Source organism: Monodelphis domestica, chromosome 4, assembly GCF_027887165.1.
Source record: "Monodelphis domestica isolate mMonDom1 chromosome 4, mMonDom1.pri, whole genome shotgun sequence".
In the NCBI taxonomy this organism is placed as follows: Eukaryota; Metazoa; Chordata; class Mammalia; order Didelphimorphia; family Didelphidae; genus Monodelphis; species Monodelphis domestica.
This window is the reverse complement of record NC_077230.1, coordinates 133,265,384-133,290,092: the sequence shown is the minus strand read 5'-3', so window position 1 is coordinate 133,290,092 and position 24,709 is coordinate 133,265,384. Positions and strand designations below refer to the sequence as shown.

Genomic DNA, 24,709 nt, shown 5'->3' with positions numbered 1-24,709 from the left:
ATTAAAATTTGGTAAAGATATTTTTTTTTTCAGTGAAGGTAAAGCTAGCCTTTCTTTTAAATGGGTTACTGGGCTTTTCAAATTCAAGATTATGCAATTTGTTTTGATTGGATAAAAAGAATGTGTCACAAAACCACACATAAGTGAAAACCACAAGTCTGTCTAACTGAAAATGCAAATACCTTGAAAATGAACAAGTAAACAGTGTGATGAATGACGAAAATCTTTTTCATGTGTTCCTCATTTGTGTGAAAAAAAATTAAGTGCATTTAAAATATATTAAGTAGCATATTTCAGTTTGAATATGAAACAATTATAACATAGCCCTCCTTTATTAACAGTATTTGAAAAATATTTTTGCATATAACTTTAGAATTTTTGTAAATGAGCCAGTTCTTAAGTTCCATCTATTGAGATCATAGAGAATGTAAAGCCTATCCAGGTTTGCTACAATATCCCATTCACATGACAGGCCTACCTAGATTGATGGTCAAGTATGTGGCTAAAGCTCCAGGGAAGTCTAAGAAAATTAATTTGTATCGTTCCTAGCATGTTTTTTGCTGTGAAATTCAGTCACACAATTGAAAGTAAAATTCATTACCTTTTGAACCTGAAACACAAATTCTTCAAATCCAGCAGTTATTAACCTCTTTAGCCATAAGTATATCAACTGAGCTAAATTAATGTCCATCTAGAATAGAAACATAAGCAAAGGGGGTAATAAAGTGATTTTTAAAAATTATTTCCAGTGCCATTCAGTATTCTAAGTTAATTAACTTTGTTGTTAACATTTGCCCATCTTCATTTTTTAATTTAACAATATTGAATTGCTCAGAAGCAAAACAATTTTCTTTTGATCTTGACTATAGGAAGCAGTGTATTATGCTGGTAATACATGGAATGATAGTATAGTGATGTTTTTGTTTTTATTTTTAATTAAATATGTAGAAGAAATGAAGAATATACAATTTTTCAAATGTATAAGTTTTGTTTTTAAGTCTGAAAATCCTTTTTACCTAGGCTAGCTTTTTACCAAGTAATACACAGTTAAGTAATACATCCTACTTATTTAGTATATTCTCCCTTTTCTTAAAATAGAAGCCATTGTATGCAGTTAAATTCAAGATGCTATCTACATGCAGTGGGTGTTTTATTAATTGTTGAAAATTGTATTACTTTTCTGGAGCCTCTTATACTTTGATTTGCCCAGTAATTATTTCTATGAGCTTTAATCTTGTTTTATTGATTTAACAGACAAAATACATTTTAACCATTAAATTATTTTAAAATTCATTATTTACTTCTCTTTCAGACATCAACTAGTCAGGCAGTCTTCCGCCTCCAATCTGGTATCTGCCACCTCTTCCGTGAAACTCTAATTCACAAAGGGTTTGTAGAAATCCAAACCCCCAAAATCATTTCAGGTATTTATCTAAATTTGAAAAATTGAAATTGCAGTACCCAGAGTTGATGTTATACAATAGAAAAAATGGTAGGCCTGGAGTTATGAAGAGTTGAGTTCAAATCTATTCTTAAAGACTATGCTATGGAAAGTCATTTGAAAACTTATATGCTTCAATTTCCTCATATGTAAATCTCCCAGAGTTATTGTGAGAATAAAAATGTGATATTTATGAGCTTCTTTGAAACCTTAAAGGGCTACCTAAATGCAAATTTATTATTTCCTTTTCTTGTTTTATGCTTTTGTGAACAGTTCTCCATATTTTTTATTATGAAACTACCAATGTCTCACCACAAATTCAACTCATTCCCCTTATTTTAAAAGTTTTTATGTAAAATTAAGTAGTTCTAAACTGAAGCACTACTGCATCTTCCACAAAGTAACAAGTAAATTGCATCAAGAACTATTTTCTTTAGTTAGTTTTCTTTCTACTGGTGTTGTAGCCATCTTATTTGAGTAGATACTATTTTATAAAATTACTAAATACAGCACATAGGGAAATCTCATTGTTCTCATGCTTTACTTCTTTAATCGTTGTTTTTAGATGGTTGCTTTAATAACTGCCCTATGTTAAAAAAGAAGTCTTTTATAAGTATCTATAAAATTTCCATTTGCTTTTCATTTTAAAGGTCAACAATTAAAATATAAAATTTAAGCGTAAATTGTTTTTCCTATGAGGTTACACATGTACTATATCTTAGTTTGATTATAACTTCTTATTATAATATGAATATTGTACTTTTCAGCTGCCAGTGAAGGAGGAGCCAATGTATTTACTGTATCATATTTTAAAAGTAATGCATACCTGGCTCAGTCACCACAGCTATATAAACAGATGTGTATCTGTGCTGATTTTGAAAAGGTTTTCTGCATTGGACCAGGTAAACTTTTGATCAACTTGATTTTACTTGGTTAGAACTATATGTTAATAGTTTAGAAATATTTTTAACCAAAATAGTAATTTCCTTTAAATATCAAAATGGTATATTGGACAGGAAAAGCCTTATAGGCTAACAGACCTACTTGGGCTAATCATTTTTAACACAAAAAACTTGGATTGAACTTTTTGATTTCCTCACACAGGATAGGCATGTCTTTTAGTCTAACCTCCCCAAATCATGAATCCCATCTATAAATTCTCATACTACAATTTAAATGGTATTCTAGACTATGCTGAAATATATGTCACTGTGGCAAGCTACCCTCATTCTTTTATAATACAGTTCATTTAACATTATGTGCTTGTTTTGTGCAAGTTATTTTAGATATCCTTTCCCTCAATCTTACAGTCCTCTGGGGAAATGTTACTTTTAAACTCTATACTCTAGGAAGAGTGTTAATAAACTAAAGTGTGTTAGTTAATAAAGAAGATATCCCTACTGTCTGAAACTTAACTTATTAATAGGTAGAGCTAATCCATTAGTGGAATGTGTACCTCAGAAGTATAAGATTCTTCTTCACTAGATGTCATCAGGCAAAGTTAGTTGGTAATTTGTCAAGTACATTGTAGGATGGACTTAATTAGGTGTAGGTAGGATGGCTCTTCAGGTCCCAACTCTGAAATTACTGAAGACTGATTATAATTTTAATTACTTTAATTGCTTAAGAAAATTTATTTTCTTAAAAATCTTATCTCATTATGAGACCTTTTGGTGGACCAGGACTGTAGGTACCATGTTCTCTGTGAGCAGATAACACTCAGATGTTCCACTGGAAGGCCTGTTTTTGCTATTAGGTAAAATTATTCCTTCAGGGCCAAGCACCTAGGTATGTTAAAGCTTTGGTGTATGCAATTTGACCTCTCCACAATTAGAATATCATGTTATGGTCCATGTGTGAGTTATTAATCTGTACAAAATTAAAATGTAGCTGAACATATTTAAGGCCACACCAAACATACTTTAAAATAATTTTCACACTTTTAGAAGACACTTCAAGGTTTTGCACTGTCTTTGAGTTATCATGAACATCATTTATCCTTACACTAGTGATCATTGATAATAGATTTTTAGCTTATGAAAGGCCAACTTATAGAATGGATTGGTTTTCTTACAGAAGTTTGTAATAAATTTACAATCCATAGGGAAGTCAAAGCAAATAACATGTCATAGCCTCTTTTAAGTCTATAATTCTGTGAAAACAGCCTCATTTGAATAGCACAAGTAGGGCAGAATTGATTTTTGTACTTTTAAAAGTATGGCAATTTCCTCAAATTTTGGAGCACCATTAATTATTATTCTTACTTAACTTTACAGTATTCAGAGCTGAAGACTCTAATACACATAGGCATTTGACTGAATTTGTTGGTTTGGACATTGAAATGGCTTTTAATTACCATTACCATGAAGTAATAGATGAAATTGCTGACACGTTGGTACAAATATTTAAAGGACTTCAAGAAAGGTAAGAATGTTTTCTATTTCTCTGCATCTCATTAAGTACTCATGAAATGTTTCAGAAAAGGAAGGACTCTTGCATAAGAGATGTGTAAGCTATGACTATTAAACAAAGTAAATGAAGATTTGGTAGTTAGATTTAATCTGTGGGGTGAACCAGACCGTATTAATCTAAATATAGATCTCACGTTTGCCCCCCAAATCTTTCTTGTATAAAACCCTTAATGGGTCTTATAATCTTAACCACAGACAAAGTTTAAGCATTGGTGGTCTCTCCAGCATAAGTATTAGCAGTGACTTCTCCACTACTTATGTTGTAGAAAAGGCTATGCCAGATAATGATGTTGCTGGTGCTCCAAATGAAAGTCCATCCCACTCATTTACACACACTGATGGGGCTGCTTGCTTCCAAAATATTATAAAATAATAGATATTAGGCAGGTATCTCACTGCAAAGTTCTTCATTTCTAAATTCATTCTTTCCCCTTTTTTTTCATCTCTAAGTGTAGGTGACTTGTAAGAGAGGGTAGTGGGAAGGAGCAGCAAAAGTGTTAATGAGTTTCTATGGCTATTCTCAGGAGAACCAAGCAAGTAATTTCAAGGGCTCAGAAATGAATTATTGATCTAGTATAGCTATTCCCTTAGCATAAGCACAGATATTTTCCAGCAGTCTTCTACATTGCCTTATTATAGAATGGTCTCATATCCTAACTTTGTTGCCTGCTCTTACCCTCCCCTCACCAAATATTTACGTTTTAAGTCTGAGTTTTGAAATTCAGTTAGCCCTCAGTACAATTCATAGTGTCCCTTTTTTCCAGCTATAATTATGAGATCTACTTTTATTGAACAGACTTTTAAAAAATTTAATTTTCTTTTTCACTTTTGCAAGACAAGAAGTTGTGTTCTGAAATTGTAGAATTGGAATCTCGTCCATTTAGGCTATTGTATTTTTTTCTTATGAGGACAGTTTGCTTTGGTATCTTACCCACACATCTCCATTTTTTTTTAATTACCAGGCTTGAACCAGTCAAAAAGATCTTATGAAATTAAAGAACCATTTACAAATCAGAAAATAACTAGCTACCTCCTTTAGTTTGCCCTCAAAAAGATACCTATTCATCTTATAATAAATGTATACTATTTGACTTGCTGTTGGTATACTTATCATCCATTGATGTACAGTAGACATTTAAAATAAAAGCCTGATTTAGATATAAGCCATGCAGTACTTTAAAATTTTTTGTGTCATCTTTGTAAATTGGAAAATCAGGTAAGTTAAATAACTGCCTGACTCATTTTTGATGGCCCACAGCTGATATATATGATAGATAAATAGAGAGAGAGAGATAAACTTTTGTCTGTTAAATGATGATACAATGTTGTCAACTTAAGTCTTTTGTAGATAGTTATAATGAAATAATGAGGTTTTTATACTTAAATTAAGAAAAGATTGTGCTTCATAATAGACATATTTTAATGATATTCCTAAATTTCTTAATTGACAGAATAGAACTTTCTAATTTTTTAAATGGTTATTTTATTGTTGATATCCCAGTTTTACTAAATAGGATGATTCCTGATCAAGTCCTGTGGTAACTAGAAGCCTGTTCTTTTTCTCTGAAACAAACCAGTATGTTAGTTGTTGATTGTAAGAATTCCTAATTTGTGAAGTTGTTGCTATAATAAACAATGATTAAGTGTAAAAAAAAATCCATTAAATATTTAATATATAAAGTGTTTAAGTGTTTAACTTAAATAACTTTTTGTTTGTGACATTCTTGGTCTGTACTGTGGCTCAGAATATGATTTTGTATGTTACAACAGTGGTGTCTTGTGCCGGGGGGGGGGGGGGGGGGGGCTTTTTTTTTTTTTTTAAGAATCTCCAAAATATTTTCTCTTCATAGGTTTCAAACTGAAATTCAGACAGTAAACAAACAATTTCCGTGTGAGCCTTTCAAATTTTTGGAGCCAACTTTGAGACTAGAATATCGTGAGGCTTTAGCTTTGCTCAGGGAAGCTGGAGTGGAAATGGGAGATGAAGAAGATTTGAGGTTTGTGTTTTGGAAAATGAGAAGTCTTCATTAATACTCTGCAGTTTTTAAAACTATAAGCTTTAAACGGCTCAGACAGAATTATTTCTTGTGAGTTTTCTCTAACCAGTAGGCATGGACTTCACATCCTCTAGCCACGGAATTCAATAATCCTTCTATTATACCTATACACTAAGTTATTAATGTTTAAAAGTTTGCATGGTCTTTCAGAATACCTCCTGTGATATAAATTTATTAGATGTTTTACCTTTGTCCTAAATTAGTTACTTTTAAACTGTTGTTTTCTTTCCAGTATATGAAGAAATATATAGAAATTATCTCATAACAGTCCTGTGAAGTAGATAATGCAGTATTATTCCACTTTCACAAATGAAAAAACTGAGGTCCCATGCCCAAAGTCTTTAAGGGTCATAAAAAATGCTCAAAACAGTCTTCTCACTCTTCTTGATGTTCCATTGTGCTCTCATTACTTTTCTTGATTATCAACTACCTCTTGACCATTTTTGTTCTGAATTTTCCAATCTAGGGGTCATTCTTGGCAGTAAAAAAAAAAATTAAAATAAGAATTAATTATTGCCTTTCTTTTATCATTCTATCAACACTAAACAGTGATATGCTCGTCCTTCTTTGATACTCTTTTTGGTTATCCTTAGCATTCATTTCTAATATTCATTCATTATGAATCAGACCTACTTACATTATTTTCATAGCACTGTCACTTAAAAAAGTTTTTTTCCTTAACTGCCTTTGCTTTCATCTTCTATAGTATCTTTTTAAATTGTGTTAATCAGTGAGTTACCTGTGTATCCATCCACATCCACCTCTTGAGCAGCTCCTCCTCCCACTCACTGGAATTGTTTCTCTTAATATTGCTAGAATTTCTTTCTGGGAGCTTCCTATAGGCCAGCTTTCCTTGGAGGATTTTAAGATATAGGACTTATTTACCATTTTTCTAAACATTTAACCCTACCATAATACAGGTTTGTATCAGACAAAAAACTTGTTGTCTTGCAGGTCCCTTTCACTGAAACAAAACAATCTACTTATGTGCATTGTCACCTCAGCATTAAATTCATGAACTGAGAGAATTTCCTTCCCTCTTGTCTCTTCCCCTCTTCTTTTTGTTCTCAGTCTCACACATTCTTAGGATGGTTTGGCAAACATCCACAGAGTTTACCATCTTTTCTACTTCAACCAAGTTCCTTTCTCAGTGATCAGAATCGGATTCAGAGAAATAGTTCTCTTCATTATTACTTACTCTACATTTTGAACATTAACTTACCCAGGTTCACACAGATATTAGAACCAGATTCTGATTTCAAAAATGTTATTTTAAGGCAAAATAATGTACCATCTTTGCCATTAAAATTAAAGCTTCCAGTAAACTTTCAGGTCTCCCTGATAGAATCAATCGGTTCTCAGACCATAAAAGTAAATAGAAACTCTTTGTAATCCTATTGTTGAAGGGCAAGGTAGGAGCAAGTTTGGGGCTCTATAGAATTCAAAGGAAAGACTATGTTCAGTTTTGGAATCAAAGGACCTGGTTCATATTCTGCCCCTGCTGCTTAAGTAATGTTTGTGTGACTGATCTCTGTAGGCTTCAATTTCTTCATCTGTTCTCCACCTACCTAATAGCTTCTCAGTATCTTTTGCTGGATCTTCATTGACTTCTTGCCTGCTTCTCTGCCATGCATACAGTCCAAGGCTCTGTTCCCCAGCCTTCTCTTCTTTCTCTAAACTGTTTTCACTTGGTGATCTCATCAGCTCCTGTGGATTGAAGTGTCATCTCTATGCAGATTATTCTCAGATCTATTTGTCTAAACCCAGCCTCTCTTTCCCAGTCTCTAGTCTATAACCTCCTACTGGTCATCTTGAGGTGAATGTCCTTTAAACATCTTAAACTCACCTCCCCCCCTCCCCCAGCTGTTCCTTCTTAATTTCCTTATTACTATCTAGGGCACTATCTACTATCCTACTAGATACCGTGGCTTGCAATTTAGTTGCCATCCCCGACTCTCCTCATTCTCTCTTACCTTGCCATTTCCAATAAGTTGGTAAAATCTCTAGACTACCCTCCACTCAACTATCAGATTATTCTTCCTAAAGCATAGGGCTGACTATATCAACCACACAATATCACCTTTCAGTCTACTCCAGCAGCTCCCCATTACTTCCATTATCAAATATAAAATCTTCTGCTTGACCTTAAAAACCCCTCATAACCTGACCCCTTCCTACCTTTCCAGACTTCTTATACCTTATCTCCACATTCTCTTATGGTCCATTGACACTGGTCTCTTAGCTCTACTTCACACGAGAAACCTCCTCTCCTGGCACCATTCATTTTTGTAAGCGTCTCTTTGTCTGTCTGCTTACCTGGAACTCTTTCTCATCTCCACTTATAGACTTCCTTGACCTTCTTCAGGTCTCAGCTAAAGTCCTGCCTTCTTCTAGAAGCCCTTCCTGGGACTTAATGAGCCTTAGAACCTGCACCCTTGAGATTTTAATCGTCACTTTATCTTTTATCTATCTTGTTTGTTCATAACTATTTGTATTTTGTCTGCCTCGTTAGACTATGAATTGCTTGAAAGCAGAGATTTTTTTGCCCTTTGTTGTCTACCTTTGAATCTCACACATACTAGGCACATAATAAATGCTAGTTGAAGCAAGTGTCTCTGATAAAGGTCTCATTTCTCAAATATATAGATAGGGAACTGAGTCAAATTTATAAAATTTTATAAAAATAAGAACCATTCCCTAATTGATGCATGGTCAAGGGATGTGAACAAGCAATTCACAGAAGAAGAAATCCAAATTGCCAAATTGTCAGGAAAAATGCTCTAAATCACTATTGATTAGAGAAATTCAAATTAAAATAACTAAGATACCACTTCACACCTATCAGAAAGGACATGCTGGAGACATATATGGGAAAATAGGTACATTAATGCACTGTGAGTAGAATTATGAACTGTCCCAACCATTCTGGAGAGCAGTTTAGAACTATGGAAAAACAAAGAAAAAATAATTTGGAACTATGCCTAAAGGGCCATAAAATTAAGCATACCCTTATCCAGCAATACCACTCTGTATCTCAGCGATCAAAGGAAAAGGACCAATATATACAAAAATATAGCAGCTCTCTTTGTGATGGCAAGGAATTGGAAACTGAGGGAATACCCATTTTGGGGGGAGTAACTGAACAAGTTGTATATATGACCAATGTAATATCATTGTGACATAAGAAATGGCAAGGAGGATAGTTTCAGAAAGTCCTGGGAAATCTATATTAAGTGATAAAAAGTCAAGTGAACAGAACTAGTACATAAGTGTGCACAGTAATAGCAATTGTGATGATCAACTATGAAAGACTTAGCTACTCTGATCAATGATGATTCAAGACAATTCAGATTTAGGAACAAAATTGCTATCTACCTTCAGAGGGAAAACTGACGAACTCTTGAGTGTCATTTGAAGTATGATTTTTTTTCTTTCTTTTGGCAACATGGCTAATGTAGAAATATGTTTTTCATGATTTCACATATATAATAGGTATCATATTGCTTGCCCTCTCAGTGAGTGGGGTAGAGACTAGACAGGAGAAAATTGGATCTCAAAAAAAATTAATATTAAAATTTTTTAAAATACAATAAGTGCTTTTGTTGCCTGTAAAATTGAGGTAGTTGGACTAGATGTTGTCAGAGGTTCCTTTCTACTCTAAATTTGAAACTAGTGTAGACGTTCCAAAATAGTAATTTAAAAAAATATTCATGGAAACTTAAAAGGCATAACATTTCAAATTTCTATTTCAGTACACCAAATGAGAAACTCTTGGGTCGTCTGGTAAAAGAAAAGGTAATATTTGTTTTTATTTATTTCTTAGAATTTCCAAAATTTTCTATAATCCAATGCTAACAATAGATTCCAAGGTGAACAAATCATTAGTATAGCATTGCTCCAGAAATATCCAGTAGTATGATTAAATAACAGAATACGTTTCTAAGAAAATTTGTTCTTTAGCTGAATCTGGTAACAGTAGATTTTGTAGAGTTAAGCAATTCACTAATGTGTACTAAATGATTTTCTAAAGATGATACTCCTACCAAATGGTAGTTACTTTAATATTACTTTAAATATTTAAGGAGCATAAGAATTTTAGACATAGAAAGAGGACCTTAAAATTCTTTAGGAGTCTTTTGAAATAATCTATTTCTTCTTTATCAGCCTTGAGACTTTTTTTTGTATCTTTGAAGAGGAAAGACCCCCTCTATAAAATAACAGTTTGTTTATATTCTTCTACTAATTGTTTGATGTTTTGAGAAAGAAAAATAATTTAAAGCTGGAGGTTATAGTTTTACATTTTGTTTTAATGTAAATACAAACTTGGGGAGGAAGAGTCTAATAAAATTTAGAATAGTCTGTGAGCTCCTCCTGCTGGCTGTTAAGAAGTACAGAACTGACTTTGGAAGTAAGATATACTTCTGTAAATAAAAAATTAAGTAAATCAACAAAGTTGAGTAATTTTATTTCTGTCACCTTAAAAATGTTTTAACACTATCAAAAATATTTCTTTTCTTTAAAGTATGATACTGATTTTTATATTCTTGACAAATATCCTTTGGCTGTAAGACCTTTCTATACTATGCCTGACCCAAGAAACCCTGTAAGTACTTTATTTTAAAATCATTATTGTTGGGATGTGGTGGAGGGTAGGGGTGGCATTTGTGTTCATTTTAGGAAAATTACCTTCATTAACTTATTTTACTTGAATGGCCTCATAGATGTTATACATATTGTTCCTAACCTGTCTTCATGTAATAGCAGATCTAATAATGCTTGAAATATGAATGTTATTCTTTCAACTATGTGTCATATGACCTGATATTAATATTCACTTGATATGGTACCTTTTATTCATAACTTTATGTAAAACGATGACATAAATTAAAAAGTTATAATCATAAATTTATTTTTAGTTGTTCTCCATCATTAGTTTCTATTGGAAATTTAAAAGTTCTCCCATTATTGTTGGTTAATCTGATAACTTAAAAGTTGACAAATGATAACCAAATCCAAAATTACTTGCTTATATTTAATTATTGAATCAGATTAAAGTTCATTCACTTTTCCAGTGTAATTTAATTTTTGAAAAAGTTAGCATGTTATTTGGAATAGATTTTTACAGAAATAGAGATACTCCTTACTGTTAAGTATTCAGAGTGACCAAAATTTTTTTATCTCTACATTTAAGTAGAGTTACACTGGAGTTTGGAATGGCTTTTTTTTGTTGTTTTGTTTTGTTTTTAAATTTAAGCTCAAAGTAGTGGATAAAGATCCTTCTTTGGCTTAAATAAGACCTGAACTGATGTTCTGGCTGTGGCACACTCAGGTTTTGAAATCCTGAGCAAAGCCTTTAACTCTCAGTGCCTCTAACAACTTTCCAAGATCAAATGTTGCTGAATGTTGCCATTCTGGGCTGATAGAGTTTTCTTGTTAGGAATTCCCTACACCATTGATGGCACAGGTCCAGACCATGTGAAACAAGTAGTTACAATTAGTAACAATTAGTAATAATAATAGTATTATAATTGATAATAGAATTCATAATAGAATTAAGTCACTTTTGCCTTTTTTAGAAACAGTCCAACTCTTATGACATGTTCATGAGAGGGGAAGAGATCCTATCTGGAGCCCAAAGAATTCATGATCCTCAACTGCTAACAGAGAGGGCTTTACATCATGGAATTGGTAATTTGCTTAAATGTCTGGGAAAAAATCTGAAAGAGGGAGGGGAAGAGTTCATTTTAAATAAACAGAACTTACATAGTTCTATAATTGGTTGTTGATAATTACATATTAAGTCCTCTTTCAATGGAACTAATTCAAAATTATGCCTGTTTTGTTTTCCTTTCGTAGACCTAGAGAAAATAAAGGCTTACATTGATTCCTTCCGTTTTGGAGCCCCTCCTCATGCTGGTGGTGGCATTGGTAATATTTTCTTACTATTGCTTTGTCATATCTGGTTACAATTGGAATTTTATTTGAGGAAATGATCAGCCTTAAATTTCACTAAAGCTAGAATTTATTAAAGTATTTTAGTAATGCTTAAAGAGAAATGTCAAATACTGCCCAGTTTAAAATATTGTAAATTCCATAAATTCAATGGGAAGATCTCCTTGAAATAAGTGGTAGTAAATAAAATAGTCAAGATAAAATTCATTCACCATAGTTTTTTGTACTATGTTATGAAATTCTTGTATTTTCAGTAATGTAAGATGAGGAATGGCAAGAAGTGATTTTATTTTATTCACAAGAGTTCAAAATATAAATTGAATATCCAGTTTTCCCTCATCAGTCCTTGAAGATGTCTAATTCAATTCTTTTACTTTTTTTAAATGTTAACTATATTGATACTAAAAGGGTTTAGATGAAGTTGAGAATTTTATTGACAGCTTCCAAAATTAGTAATAAAAAACATTTTGCCTTACCATCCTCACAGGATTTAGAGTCTTCAATGTAATTTATTAGACTATAGCTATAATTGGGTTTTCTGACTTTGAAAACTAAGCTAAGGATTTTTTAAAGTAAGATTTATTTTTTTCCCCCTCCATTAATACTTGGAAGAAAATTGAGGAATAGTGCTTTTAGGTGAGCTGTTCATCCCCACCCTGATCACTTGTTCAAAACTGTCTCTAGCTTGCCTATTTTGTATAGAAAGTGGAGGAAAAAAATCTAATTTTAGATATCATAGAATCATGGACTTTAGAACAGGAAAGGGACCTATATCTAATAAGATGAAGTTTAATAAAGATAACTACTAAGTCCTACATATAGACTCAGAAATCAACTGCAGAAATATGTTTATGTGCAACAAATGTTTATGTAAGGGGGGGGGGGGAACCTGGCTGTTTTGGTGAAACAGTCCCAAAAGGTGACATTGCATCCAAAAAAAATGCAAGTCCTCCAAATCTTTGTCATTTTCAGTTATGGGCACCACATTTTAGTGAGGACGTCGGCAAGCTAGGACACCCCCAGGATCAGACTACCTGGAGGAATAAGTTTCACAGTACCACATTGGGGGGGTGGGGGGGGAGAATCTCATTTTATTTTATAAAGCTAATTTATGACATATAGTCAATAATCTTTTAATTACATTGTCATAAAACCAGAGTAATTAAACAGTTTGCTAAATTTTTTTGCCTTCTTCGCTGTTTAGTCATAAATCCTAACAAATAGTCCCAGTGGATAGAAATAAATAACTGGTATTTTCAAGTTGCACAGAAAAATTATTTTATACTCATACTTTACTCATCTCATTAAATATTTATTAAGCATCAAATAGATAGATAGATGGATGGAGATAGATACATAGATAGAATGTTGCTAGTCACTAAAGGAAATAAAAAATTTAGGCGTCAAGTCCATTATCAATAAATGTTTGTTGAATCCAATCCATGGACCTTACAGTATTGTTATGGGAATGTGACATATACATGATATTACAAAATATATTTATAAAAGGAGGAACTGTACCTTGTGAAGCCCAAGAGTGGGAAGATCATTGGGGAAAAGAGTGAAAAAGTTAAGGAAAACTTCATAAGGGAATGGTATTTAATTTGGTCATACTTAGAAAAATTATTCTTCTAATCAAGAATTCCGTTTGCACTTGAGTATTATTAAAAGAAGATTATAAAGTATTAGTGACAATTTTTATTGAATTCTGTACCGTAATGAGTTTGAGGTATAGCTTGAAATTTTACAAAATCTTATACACTAAAATAGAATTCACTCATATTTCCTGGGCAGTTTTTTAAATGGTTGCATTGGTCCAAATACTTTTTCTTTATGCAGTACTAGCAAGCTTATTGGAGAACACCTGTTGGAGAAGATTTTTTTAAATCACCTGATCCAGCTCCTTAGCATAATCTACATTTCTGAATTGACAACTAGTATGTGTCTTTAGCCCAAAATAATTGTATTGTTCTCCTTACTGAAAAGCAGCTATGATTTATTTCAGTTGAATAAGTTTAGTATTGATAATTTTAAATGCGTCAGATCCTGAGAAGATTTTTGTACCCCTCCCCCCCCCCAAATGATGGAAATATCTTGTTTTCACAGGGTTGGAGCGAGTTACCATGCTATACCTGGGATTACACAATGTTCGTCAGACATCCATGTTCCCCCGTGATCCCAAAAGATTAACACCTTAGGGGAAACTGCCTTTTTTGAGCAGTATCCAGGCTGTTTCTTGAGTGCTCAAAATATGCAATAGAATAAATATCTTATCTTCTAAAGTGCCACAGTTTTTTTTTTACTCGTTAACTACAGTTTAGAGATGATTTTAACTGTCTTTGACGTTCTTTGATAGGAAGTGCTTAAATATTTTGTATGAGGATTTCATGTTTATGTTAACTCATACTCTGTTATCTCAGATTTTAACAAATTTCTAGGCAGTTAACCTTTTAAATCTTCAAGGTTGTGCAATAAAAACTTTTTTTTCTTTCTTACCTTACAAGGGCCATAAGATTGTATGTCTTAAAATTGAGTATTTCAGCCAATTTTTAACAATTGTAATGGTGTTCAATGACAGCCTGGAAAAATATTATGGAACATTAGCATCTTTCTAACTTGATTATCATGGGGAGAAGTAGTAAATAACATTTTAGTTTAAATAATAATTATATTTGGATATCATGTAAAGCAGGTGGAAATGCTGGTAGAAAAACAAATTTTTTAATAAAGTATTGAGTTGTTAAAATTATAAAACTAAATTTCAATAAAACTAAAATTTGTCATTTTTGTCTTTTTTGGGGGGAAGAGAAAGTATACTCTGTATTTGGCAACAGAGGAGCAGGTAGTTAAGGATCCTTCTAGAAGGTGCTTTTGAGTGGTTCTGTCACAATGTTAAAGCTGGAAAGTTCTAACAATAATTTTATCCAAACCATTTTTTTTTAAACCCAGGACGTTAGTATCAATTCTAAGGTGGAAGAGTGGCAATTGAGGGTTAAATGACTTGCTCAAGAACACACAGCTAGGAAATGTCAGAGTTCAGATTTGAACCCTGGGCCTTCCAACTCCAGCATGGCATTATCCACTGTGCTACCTAGCTACCCCAACCCATTCATTTTTAAACTCAAGGTCCAAAAGTGTTGGTGCTTTGATGAAGTTCACACAGATGAAGGCATAGGTCAGACTTGGACTCCCAGATCTCTCAACTAGAAGTCCAGTGTTAAGTCCACAGTTAAAAGCTGTGCCAGGCACTGGACTAAGCTCTAGGGAGACAAGAAAGAAGCAAGAGATAGTCCCTACCTTCAAGATGCTCACAATCTAATTGGGGTACCAACATACAAAAAAAGACAAAGCTATAAAAGAAGGATGATACCAGAATTAAGAAGGGATGGGGAAAACTTCCTGAGATGAGATATTATTTGGGATTTAAAGGAAGCCATGGAATTGCAGGAAGGAGAGCATTCTAGTCCTGAAGTAAAGCAGAGAAAATTCTGGGAACATCCAGTGTGGAACCACCAGGAGGACATTGGATCAAAGAGTAGGTGGTAAAAGCCAGCAGGAGGGGCTGAGGTCATGAAGACTGCAAGGATTGGAGGGGGCTAGGTTATTAAGGCCTGACTGCATTTTGTATTTGGTCCTGGAAGCAACAAGAAGCTACTAGAGTTTTTGAGTAAGAGGGTGACAGATTTGTGCTTCAGGAAAATCATGTTGATGGCTAAATGGAGGATGGATTGGAGTGGAGAGAAATGAGACAGGCTGACCTACTAATAGGTTATTGCTTAATTATAGAGTGATGTGATGAGGGTCTACACTAGGGAGATGGTGGTGTCAGAAGAGAAGGGGGTGGTTGTGAGATGTTGCAAAGTAAAATTTATTAACTCAAAAATCAAACATGAATAATTTACAAAGAACAAAACTAAACTGCATATAAGATAGCTTCAGTTAGTTTTTTTAATGTATAACACAATAGTAATAAAAACTGTTGTTGGTGTCCCCCCTTCTAAACTTTTTGTTCTCCATATTATTTCATTAATGGGGTAGGGGATTACTTATCACTACTATACACACATACCCCCTTCTTTGTAATAAGTGTAGCCAATCAAAACACTGACCATTAGTAAAAGAATCATTTTATACAACTCTGTCCACTTCTCTGTAAAAAGGTGGAACAAATTCTTTTCAGTCTGACAAAGTCTTGACTGGTCACTACATTGATCAGAATTCTGAAGTCCTTGCAAGGATGGTTCAATATTAGGAAAACCATCCACATAATTGACCATATAAACAAGCAAACTCACAAAAGTCACATGATTATCTCAATAAATGCAAAAAAAGCCTTTGACAAAATACAACACCCATTCCTATTGAAAACACTAGAAAGTATAGGAATAGAAGGGCCTTTCCTAAAAATAATAAACAGTATATACCTAAAACCATCAGCAAACATCATCTGCAATTGGGAAAAACTCAAAGCCTTCCCAATAAGATAAGGAGTAAAACAAGGATGCCCATTATCACCTTTATTATTTAATATTGTACTAGAAACACGCAGTAGCAATTAGAAAAGAAATTGGCAGTGAGGAGACCAAGCTGTCACTCTTTGCGGATGATATGATGATTTACTTAAAGAATCCTAGGGAATCAACCAAGAAACTAAATAATCAACAACTTTAGCAAAGCTGCAGGATACAAAATAAACCCACATAAGTCATCAGCATTTCTATATATCTCCAACCCAATTCAGCAGCAAGAATTAGAGAAATTCCATTTAAAGTCACCCAAGACAAATATAAAATACTGAGGAATCTATTTGCCAAGACAAACACAGGAACTATATGAACACAAGTACAAAACACTCTCCACACAATTAAAACTAGATCTAAACAAATGTAAAAACATTGATTGCTCATGGGTGAGACGAGCTAACATAATAAAAATGACCATCCTACCCAAACATCTATTTAGTGCCATGCCCATTGAACTTCCAAAAAAACTATTTTACTGAATTGGAGAAAACTATAACAAAGTTCATTTGGAAGAATAAAGATCAAGGATATCCAGGGAAATCATGAAAAAAATACAAAGGAAGGTGGCCTTGCAGTCCCAGACCTTAAACTATATTACAAAGCAGCAGTCATCAAAACAATTTGGTACTGGCTAAGAGACAGAAAGGAGGATCAGTGGAATAGACTGGGGGCAAGCAACCTCAGCAAGACAGTGACAAACCCAAAGACCTCAGCTTTTGGGACAAAAATCCAGTATTTGATAAAAACTGCTGGGAAAATTGGAAGACAGTGTGGGAGAGATTAGGTTTGGATCAACACCTCACACCCTACACCAAGATAAACTCAGAATGGGTGAATGACGTGAATATAAAGAAGGAAATTATAAGTAAATTAGGTGAACACAGAATAGTATACATGTCAGACCTTTGGGAAGGGAAAGATTTTAAAACCAAGCAAGACTTAGAAAGAATCACAAAATGCAAAATAAATAATTTTGAGTACATCAAATTAAAAAGGTTTTGTACAAACAAAACCAATGTAACTAAAATTAGAAGGAGGGGGCAGCTGGGTAGTTCAGTGGATTGAGAGCCAGGCCTAGAGACAGGAGGTCCTAGGTTCAAATCTGGCCTCAGACACTTCCCAGCTGTGTGACCCTGGGCAAGTCACTTGACCCCCATTGCCTAGCCCTTACCACTCTTCTGCCTTGGACTCCAAGATGGAAGGTAAGGGTTTTAAAAAATAATAATAAATAAAAATAAAATTAGAAGGAAAGCAACAAATTGGAAAACAATCTTCATAACAAAAACCTCTGACAAAGGTCTAATTACTCAGATTTATAAAGAGCTAAACCAGTTGTACAAAAAATCAAGCCATTCTCCAATTGAAAAGTGGGCAAGAGACATGAATAGGCAATTTTCAGTTAAAAAAATAAAAACTATTAATAAGCACATGAAAAAGTGTTCTAAATCTCTTATAATCAGAGAGATGCAAATCAAAACAACTCTGAGGTATCACCTCACACCTAGCAGATTGGCTAATATCACAGCAGAGGAAAGTAATGAATGCTGGAGGGTATGTGGCAAACTAGGGACATTAATTCATTGCTGGTGGAGTTGTGAATTGATCCAACCATTCTGAAGGGCAATTTGGAACTAGGCCCAAAGGGCGATAAAAGACTGTCTGCCCTTTGATCCAGCCATAGCACTGCTCGGTTTGTACCCCAAAGAGATAATAAGGAAAAAGACTTGTATAAGAATATTCATAGCTGCGCTCTTTGTGGTGGCCAAAAATTGGAAAATGAGGGGATGCCCATCAATTGGGGAATGGCTGAGCAAATTGTGGTATATGTTGGTGATGGAATACTATTGTGCTAGAAGGAATAATAAAGTGGGGAATTCCATGTGAACTGGAACAACCTCCAGGAAGTGATGCAGAGCGAGAGGAGCAGAACCAGGAGAACATTGTACACAGAGACTGATACACTGTGGTACAATTGAAGGTAATGGACTTCTCCAGTAATGGCTTTACAATGTCCCTGAACAATCTGCAGGGATCTACGAGAAAAAAAAACTATCCTCAAGCAGAGGACAAACTGAGGGAGTAAAAACACCGAGGAAAAGCAACAGAGGTTGAGGGCCCCCTAATGCAAATACCAACAACAAGGAAATGGATTCAGAGCAAGGCGTTGGCTAGGGGAGGGGAGGGGGTGGGGGGTGGAGGAAAAGAAAATGATATGTTTCCAATGAATAATGTATGAAAATGACCAAATAAAATAATGTTTTGAAAACTTAAAAAAAAAAAAGAATTCTGAAGTCTTTCAAAGAGTTTTTATGTTGTTATGGTCGTGTACATTTTTTGTAACAATTCTGCTTTCTTCATTCTACATCAATTTCTTTGTCACCCTAGGTTTCTCCAAAACTTATTTATCATTTCTTAAGACTCATTAATATTCCATTACTTTCATATAATTCATTTAGCCATTCCCCAATTGATAGGCACCCACCTTGTTTTTTCTTTTTCCAGATGTCAAGACAGTGAAAGAATCGATTTTTGTAAAATGAAAAATATTTAATTTTTTTAAATAAAGTGTTGGTTTTATAAACTTACAAAATGAATAATATGGAAATATGTTTTGCATGATACATGTACAACCCAAATTGAATTGCTTGTCAACTCCAGAAGTGGGGAGGGAAGAAAGGAAAGAGACAACATGAATCATATAGCCTTGGAAAGCATAGGTGGAAATTTGTTATTAAAATAAGGATTTAAAAATTAAATAAAGTAACCCCTTTACAGTTTAATATGACATTAAATTTAGAAATTAATTCAGGCATTGTTTTTACCAACAAAACCTAATTCCTCTCTCTCATTTCTTTTGTGTGTGTTTGTTTTGTTTTTAAACCCTTATCTTCCCTCTTAGAATCAATACTATGTATTGGCTCCAAGGCAGAAGAGCAGTAAAGGCTAGGCAATGGGGGCTAAGTGACTTGCCCAGGGTCACACAGCAAGGAAGTGTCTGAGGCCAGAATTGAACCCAGGACCTCCCATCTTTAGGTTTGGCTCTCAATCCACTGAGCTACCCAGCTGCTCCTCTTTTTTTCTTTTTTCTTTTATCTCTAAAGAGTTTTATTATAGTTATGATTCTAGGAATCCTGAGTGTGACTTAGTAGATTCGTTCCCTACTTCATTTTGAGTGGAATTTTTTTTGTAATTTCCTGCTGGGTTTTATGGGTAAAATACAGAAAAGTTGCTTATTTTTGTGGATTTATTTTATATCTTGGTACCTTACTGGAGTCATAATTTCAACTAAATCTATAAAGTTCTCTAAACTATCATCTCATAGCAGTTATCTTGTTTATCACTTGCTTATGCTTTTTACAGTAGCTGGCATTTCTAGAACTATCACATAATAATGACAGTGAGCATCTTTGCTTTACTCTTTTTATTATTATTCAGCCCCTCCTTCCCTTCCCCACACTTTAGAATTCATTATCTGGCAAAGAGATATGTATATATTGATTGTGTCTTCCATTGTTTCCACTTCTCGGTTCATTCTTTAGAGGTGGACATTACAAGTTTTTTTTAAATTCCAAATTCTATAAAATCAAATAAAACAAGCATTTCCATATACAAAGGAAAAGAGGATTGTACATAAATGAAATCATAAATCTTTTATGTGTTTAGCTTACTTTTGCTTATATCTACATAATGAATCCCATCCCCAATTCTTCTCTACCCTCCCCACATTACAGAAGGTATCCACCAGGACCAACATGTTTATGACAAATTCAGTCTTTCATGTTTTCACCTTCCAGTTCACACAAAATCCTCAATTATGTAGTTATATGTATACATATATGTATGTAATATTCTCTTGTTTCTACTTGTTTCATGTAATTCCAAGTTTTTAAAAAATTAAGTTTGCCTAACACAATAGTATTCGATCACAATCATACCAGAATTTGTTTAGCCATTCAGTTTCCAGTTCTTTGCCATCACAAGGAGAGCTGCTATAAATATTTTGGAACAAAACAGGTTCCTTTCCTTTTCCTTTCCTGATCTTGGGGAAATACCCCAGGCTCTTGTTGGGTTTAAGGGTATACATAATTTAATAGCTCTCTGGGCATAATTCCAAATTGTTTTCCAAAATAGTTCCAAATCTCAGCACAAACCAACTTTGGGATCCTGTGGCCCTGCCTAAGCCAACAGCAGAGCACCCACACTCACCCCTTAGGTCCCAAGCAATGGCACCAGGCCACAAGGAGGCCCAAAAGTCCATAGCACTTGGCTCAAGCCTACAATGAGGCCCTAGTCCTGGAGCAAAATAGCTCACAGTGCTTTTAAATCCTGCAAGCCATCAGCAGAGGGGACTGAATCTGCAGTTTTCAGAACTCGTAGGCCAGAGGCAAAAAGAGTCTGGGAGAACAGTAAAAGAAAGACCTAAAAATAGAAAATGTCTACAGTGACAGAAGCAAGGCATAAATTTAGTAGAGGACAGTGAGATCAAAGCAACCACATACAAAACCTCAAAGAAAAATGAGAAATGATCTCAGGTACTGGAAGAGCTCAAAAAGGAATTCAAAAATCAAATAATACAGGTGGAAGAAAAACGGGGGGGAAAATTTAATGCAAACTGGTCAAGTGGAAAATGAGGCACAAAAATCCAATGAAGAAAAGTTTTTTTAAAAAACTAGAATTGGCCTACTAGAAAGAGGTTAAAAAAAATCAATGAAGAAAAGTTCCTTGAAAGATAGAATTGACCAAGTGAAAAAGGAGGATCAAAAGGTCATAGAAGAAAATCATTCTTTAAAAGTTAGAATTGACTAATTAGAAGCTAATGACTTCATGAGACTTCATGACACATCAGGAAACAAAACAAAATCAAAAGAATGAAAAAAATAGACAAAATACAACACCTATTCCTATTAAAAACACTAGAAAGCATAAGAATAAAAGGTCCTTTCCTTAAAATAATAAGTAGTATCGATTTAAAACCCTCAGCAAGTATCATCTGCAATGGGGATAAGTTAGATGCCTTCCCAATAAGACCAGGAGGGAAACAAGGATGCCTAGTGTCACCACTACTATTTAATATTGTCCTAGAAATGTTAGCTTTAGCAATAAGAGAAGAAAAATAAATTTAAGTAATTAAAGTAGGCAAAGAGGAAACAAAACCATCACTCTTTGCAGATGATATAATGGTATACTTGAAGAATCCTAGAAAATCAACTAAAAAACTTTGAAATAACCTTAGCAAAGTTGCAAGATACAAAATAACCTACATATATCATCAACATTTCTATATATTTCCAACAAAGTCCAGCAGCAAGAGGAGGAACTAACTTGCGGGAAATAAGACACGTCAGGTCTTCGTAAAGCTGTGAATTGATTCAGCAATTTAGAAAGCAAAAGCCACTAAGCTAAGACTACTACCCACAAAGATACCACAACTGGATCCATACCACAAAAAAAAAAATGAGAAAAGTATATCCTTATTTCAAAATGGCACCTAGTTTTATTTATCTAAAAATTTTGGTTGTTTTTAATTGTATATATTTCTTTGATCTTCAGTTTATATTTAGTTATGGAAAGTTTTTGCTTTTAAAGTTTTATCTTGCATGTCCAATTCATTACTCTGTTCTTTTATTGATGAAGGTACCAGGGACTATGCTGGGTACTACATATATGTCCTTTGATCTCTTTCAGACTTTTTAATGCTGACACCCTTCATTCTGTTTTCTTATTTTTTTTAAGTCAAATTGTATATATACACACTATACATATATATATATACATATATATATGTATATATATATTACGTGTGTATGCATTATGTAGTTTTGGCTCTGCTCCTTTAATTGCTTTCTACTTTCACAGAGTTGCCATGAGAAAAGAACTTTATAAACCATAAGGTGCAATATGTGAATTATTCTAAAACACAATGGAAATCTCTTTTTTTGCTCACAACTTAAAAAGGAATAATGTTCATCTCCCCAGCTGTATTACAGGTCCCTTGAATCTTCATTTCAGCATTCCCCATAGCCTAGCAGAGTAGCTTGCCTATAAGAGTCTATCAATAAATATTTGTGAGATTCTAAACGGACATGACCTATATGTTGTGTTCTGTATTGATTCTTGGCCCTCTAGTTGTCATAATCACAAGGCCCTAAAATAACATTATTTTAGGCAGAGTCGACAGAGGACCAGTCTTGGGGTCTGTCTATCTGAGGTTCCAATGCAAATGAGCTGTGTGACAGTGGATAAATCACTTTAACTTTCATTTCCCTCAAGAAACTCTTTGTAACTGTATGTTAACAAATGAATTACAGGGAATTTCCATACTTAAGAGTAACCCCCATAACAATGAATTCACAGATCTGGATAAATAATTGTTATTTAAAGGAAATAGTTTGTAATGTTATCAGTTTATACCACCTCCCCATTTATTGCTCCATTATCTTTAGAAACTTCCTTAGACAATCATTTCCTACCTGGCAACTCTCATTTTGACCTTCTTTTGCTTTCTCTCTACCATACCCTCATAAAAACACTATAGAATTCTCATCTTCTTGCAAGATCTAATCAGCCTTGGTATAGAGTAAATTTCATGGATTAGCTTTAAGAGGAAAAGAGGAGAATTTGGATACAAGTCCTGGGAGAGGATTCTGAGGAGAGGATTGTAGGAGTTTCTACTGGCATTAACTGTCACTCTCCTGCTTTTGACTGAGCTGGAAGAAGGTTTTGCTCTGGCAAATGTTACCTTGGCAGTCCTAATCTCGTGGAGAAATTAGTGATTCCTTGGTTTGAGAACTTGCCTTGAAGTAGATTATTTTTCCTGAGGTACAGAGACCATCTGCCTATGATACATCTGCCTGAAATCCTCTTGACCAAGGTAATCTCAAGGATTTGTCACCTGGGACTCTGGGTTATCTAGGAAAGCCAACCCCAGGCTTTAGGTAAGGGTTCAAATACACCTGTGAGTCCTTTTCTCTTCTTCTTTTGTTAATCCATAATAAGTAGGCTAGTTTATAGTCAGCTAGCTTTTGGTGTCTTAGATAAGAGCAGGAAGATATAAGAAGGGCTTGAGAAGACCAGAAGAGCAAACCCCGGGGGTGGGGGGCCTAAATTGGGGGGGGGGGGCTATAGCTGGATAGATTTAGGACTGTATTTTTCATTTCCCTACCCTTAATAAACTTGTTTTTACTAATTTTAAGGGTTGTGATTTACTGGCCCTGGGGAGGTTCCTAGGTGGGTTTTTATCATCTCCCACCCATCTAGGAAGGATTTTTATTTCACTACTCATATCTCATTCATATTTTCTAACCTCAAATTTTGAGGTGAAGCCCTAAACTCCTCAACCTCCATTTTAAGAAGAGAGACATGAAAGTATTCTCAGACATCTCATTTCCCATCTGACTGCTCATTTTGGATTTCTTATGACTTCTTTACCCTGTCCCCAATGTATCCCACTTTTTAGTTTTCTTTATGTGTTATTTTCTCCTATTAAATTGTAAGGCCTTTGAAGGCAAGGACTATCTTTCTGATAAGTTTCCTTAGTGCTTAGCATAAAGTCTGGAACATAAAAGGAACTTAACAAATGTTTATTGTTGGCTGTTGTGATATAAAAGAAGAAAATTATGTGAATCACACAGGGCGTCCCTATTTGGAATTGCAAGTAGTCACTGGCAGAATAGGTTCTGGAAATTTGCTCTTCAATATCACATGGAAGAGTTAGTAGGGCAGAACCAAACTACTAATCTGTGAAACTTAATCATTTGGACTTGGGCTTTTATCATCTCCATCTGCAGTTCTGTACAACTCCCACACATTTCAAATTTTTTCCCCTTCACATTCCATCTCTGAAAAGTTGTGTGGGTTAAAGCTTTTCCTTAAAGGTTCAAGTTTGGTGGCTCAAGCTGAAGCCTGTTTGAAAATGTAGAATTCCTTTTGCTTTAATTAATTAAAATGAGATTTAAATGAATCAGTATATACAGTATATTTCCCATCTGGCTGTTTAGAACAAGACATCTGTTCTTTCAGCAAATGCTTAGTGAGGATTTACAACATTAAAATGTTATTGATCTTCGGTCAGTCTATGAAACTTGGTTTTCTTCCAAAATGCAGTCCCAGATTCACCCCTAAACTTCAATACTGGCTTTGCCACCTCTAAACAACAACTAATAATAATTCACATGTATATAGATATATCCCTTTAAAGCTTTACAAAGGTCTTTCTTCAACCATGAGTCAATCAACAAATAAGCACCTATTATGCACCAAGCATTG

General features: G+C 34.1%; 1 protein-coding gene across 2 annotated transcripts in view; it reads left to right on the top strand.

The window, feature by feature from the left end:
* The window catches only part of DARS1 (aspartyl-tRNA synthetase 1), an 81,711-nt gene extending 67,014 nt beyond the window's left edge, over positions 1-14,697 (top strand). For both annotated transcript variants that reach the window (XM_007494108.3, XM_016433612.2), the window contains 9 exons: positions 1,313-1,424; positions 2,209-2,343; positions 3,718-3,865; positions 5,763-5,909; positions 9,722-9,764; positions 10,492-10,572; positions 11,546-11,657; positions 11,826-11,897; positions 14,028-14,697. In XM_007494108.3, the coding sequence (XP_007494170.1) occupies positions 1,313-1,424; positions 2,209-2,343; positions 3,718-3,865; positions 5,763-5,909; positions 9,722-9,764; positions 10,492-10,572; positions 11,546-11,657; positions 11,826-11,897; positions 14,028-14,119 (942 nt within the window). In that variant the 3' untranslated portion in view covers positions 14,120-14,697. The remainder of the gene's footprint in view (positions 1-1,312; positions 1,425-2,208; positions 2,344-3,717; positions 3,866-5,762; positions 5,910-9,721; positions 9,765-10,491; positions 10,573-11,545; positions 11,658-11,825; positions 11,898-14,027) is intronic.
* Positions 14,698-24,709: the final 10,012 nt, after the last annotated feature.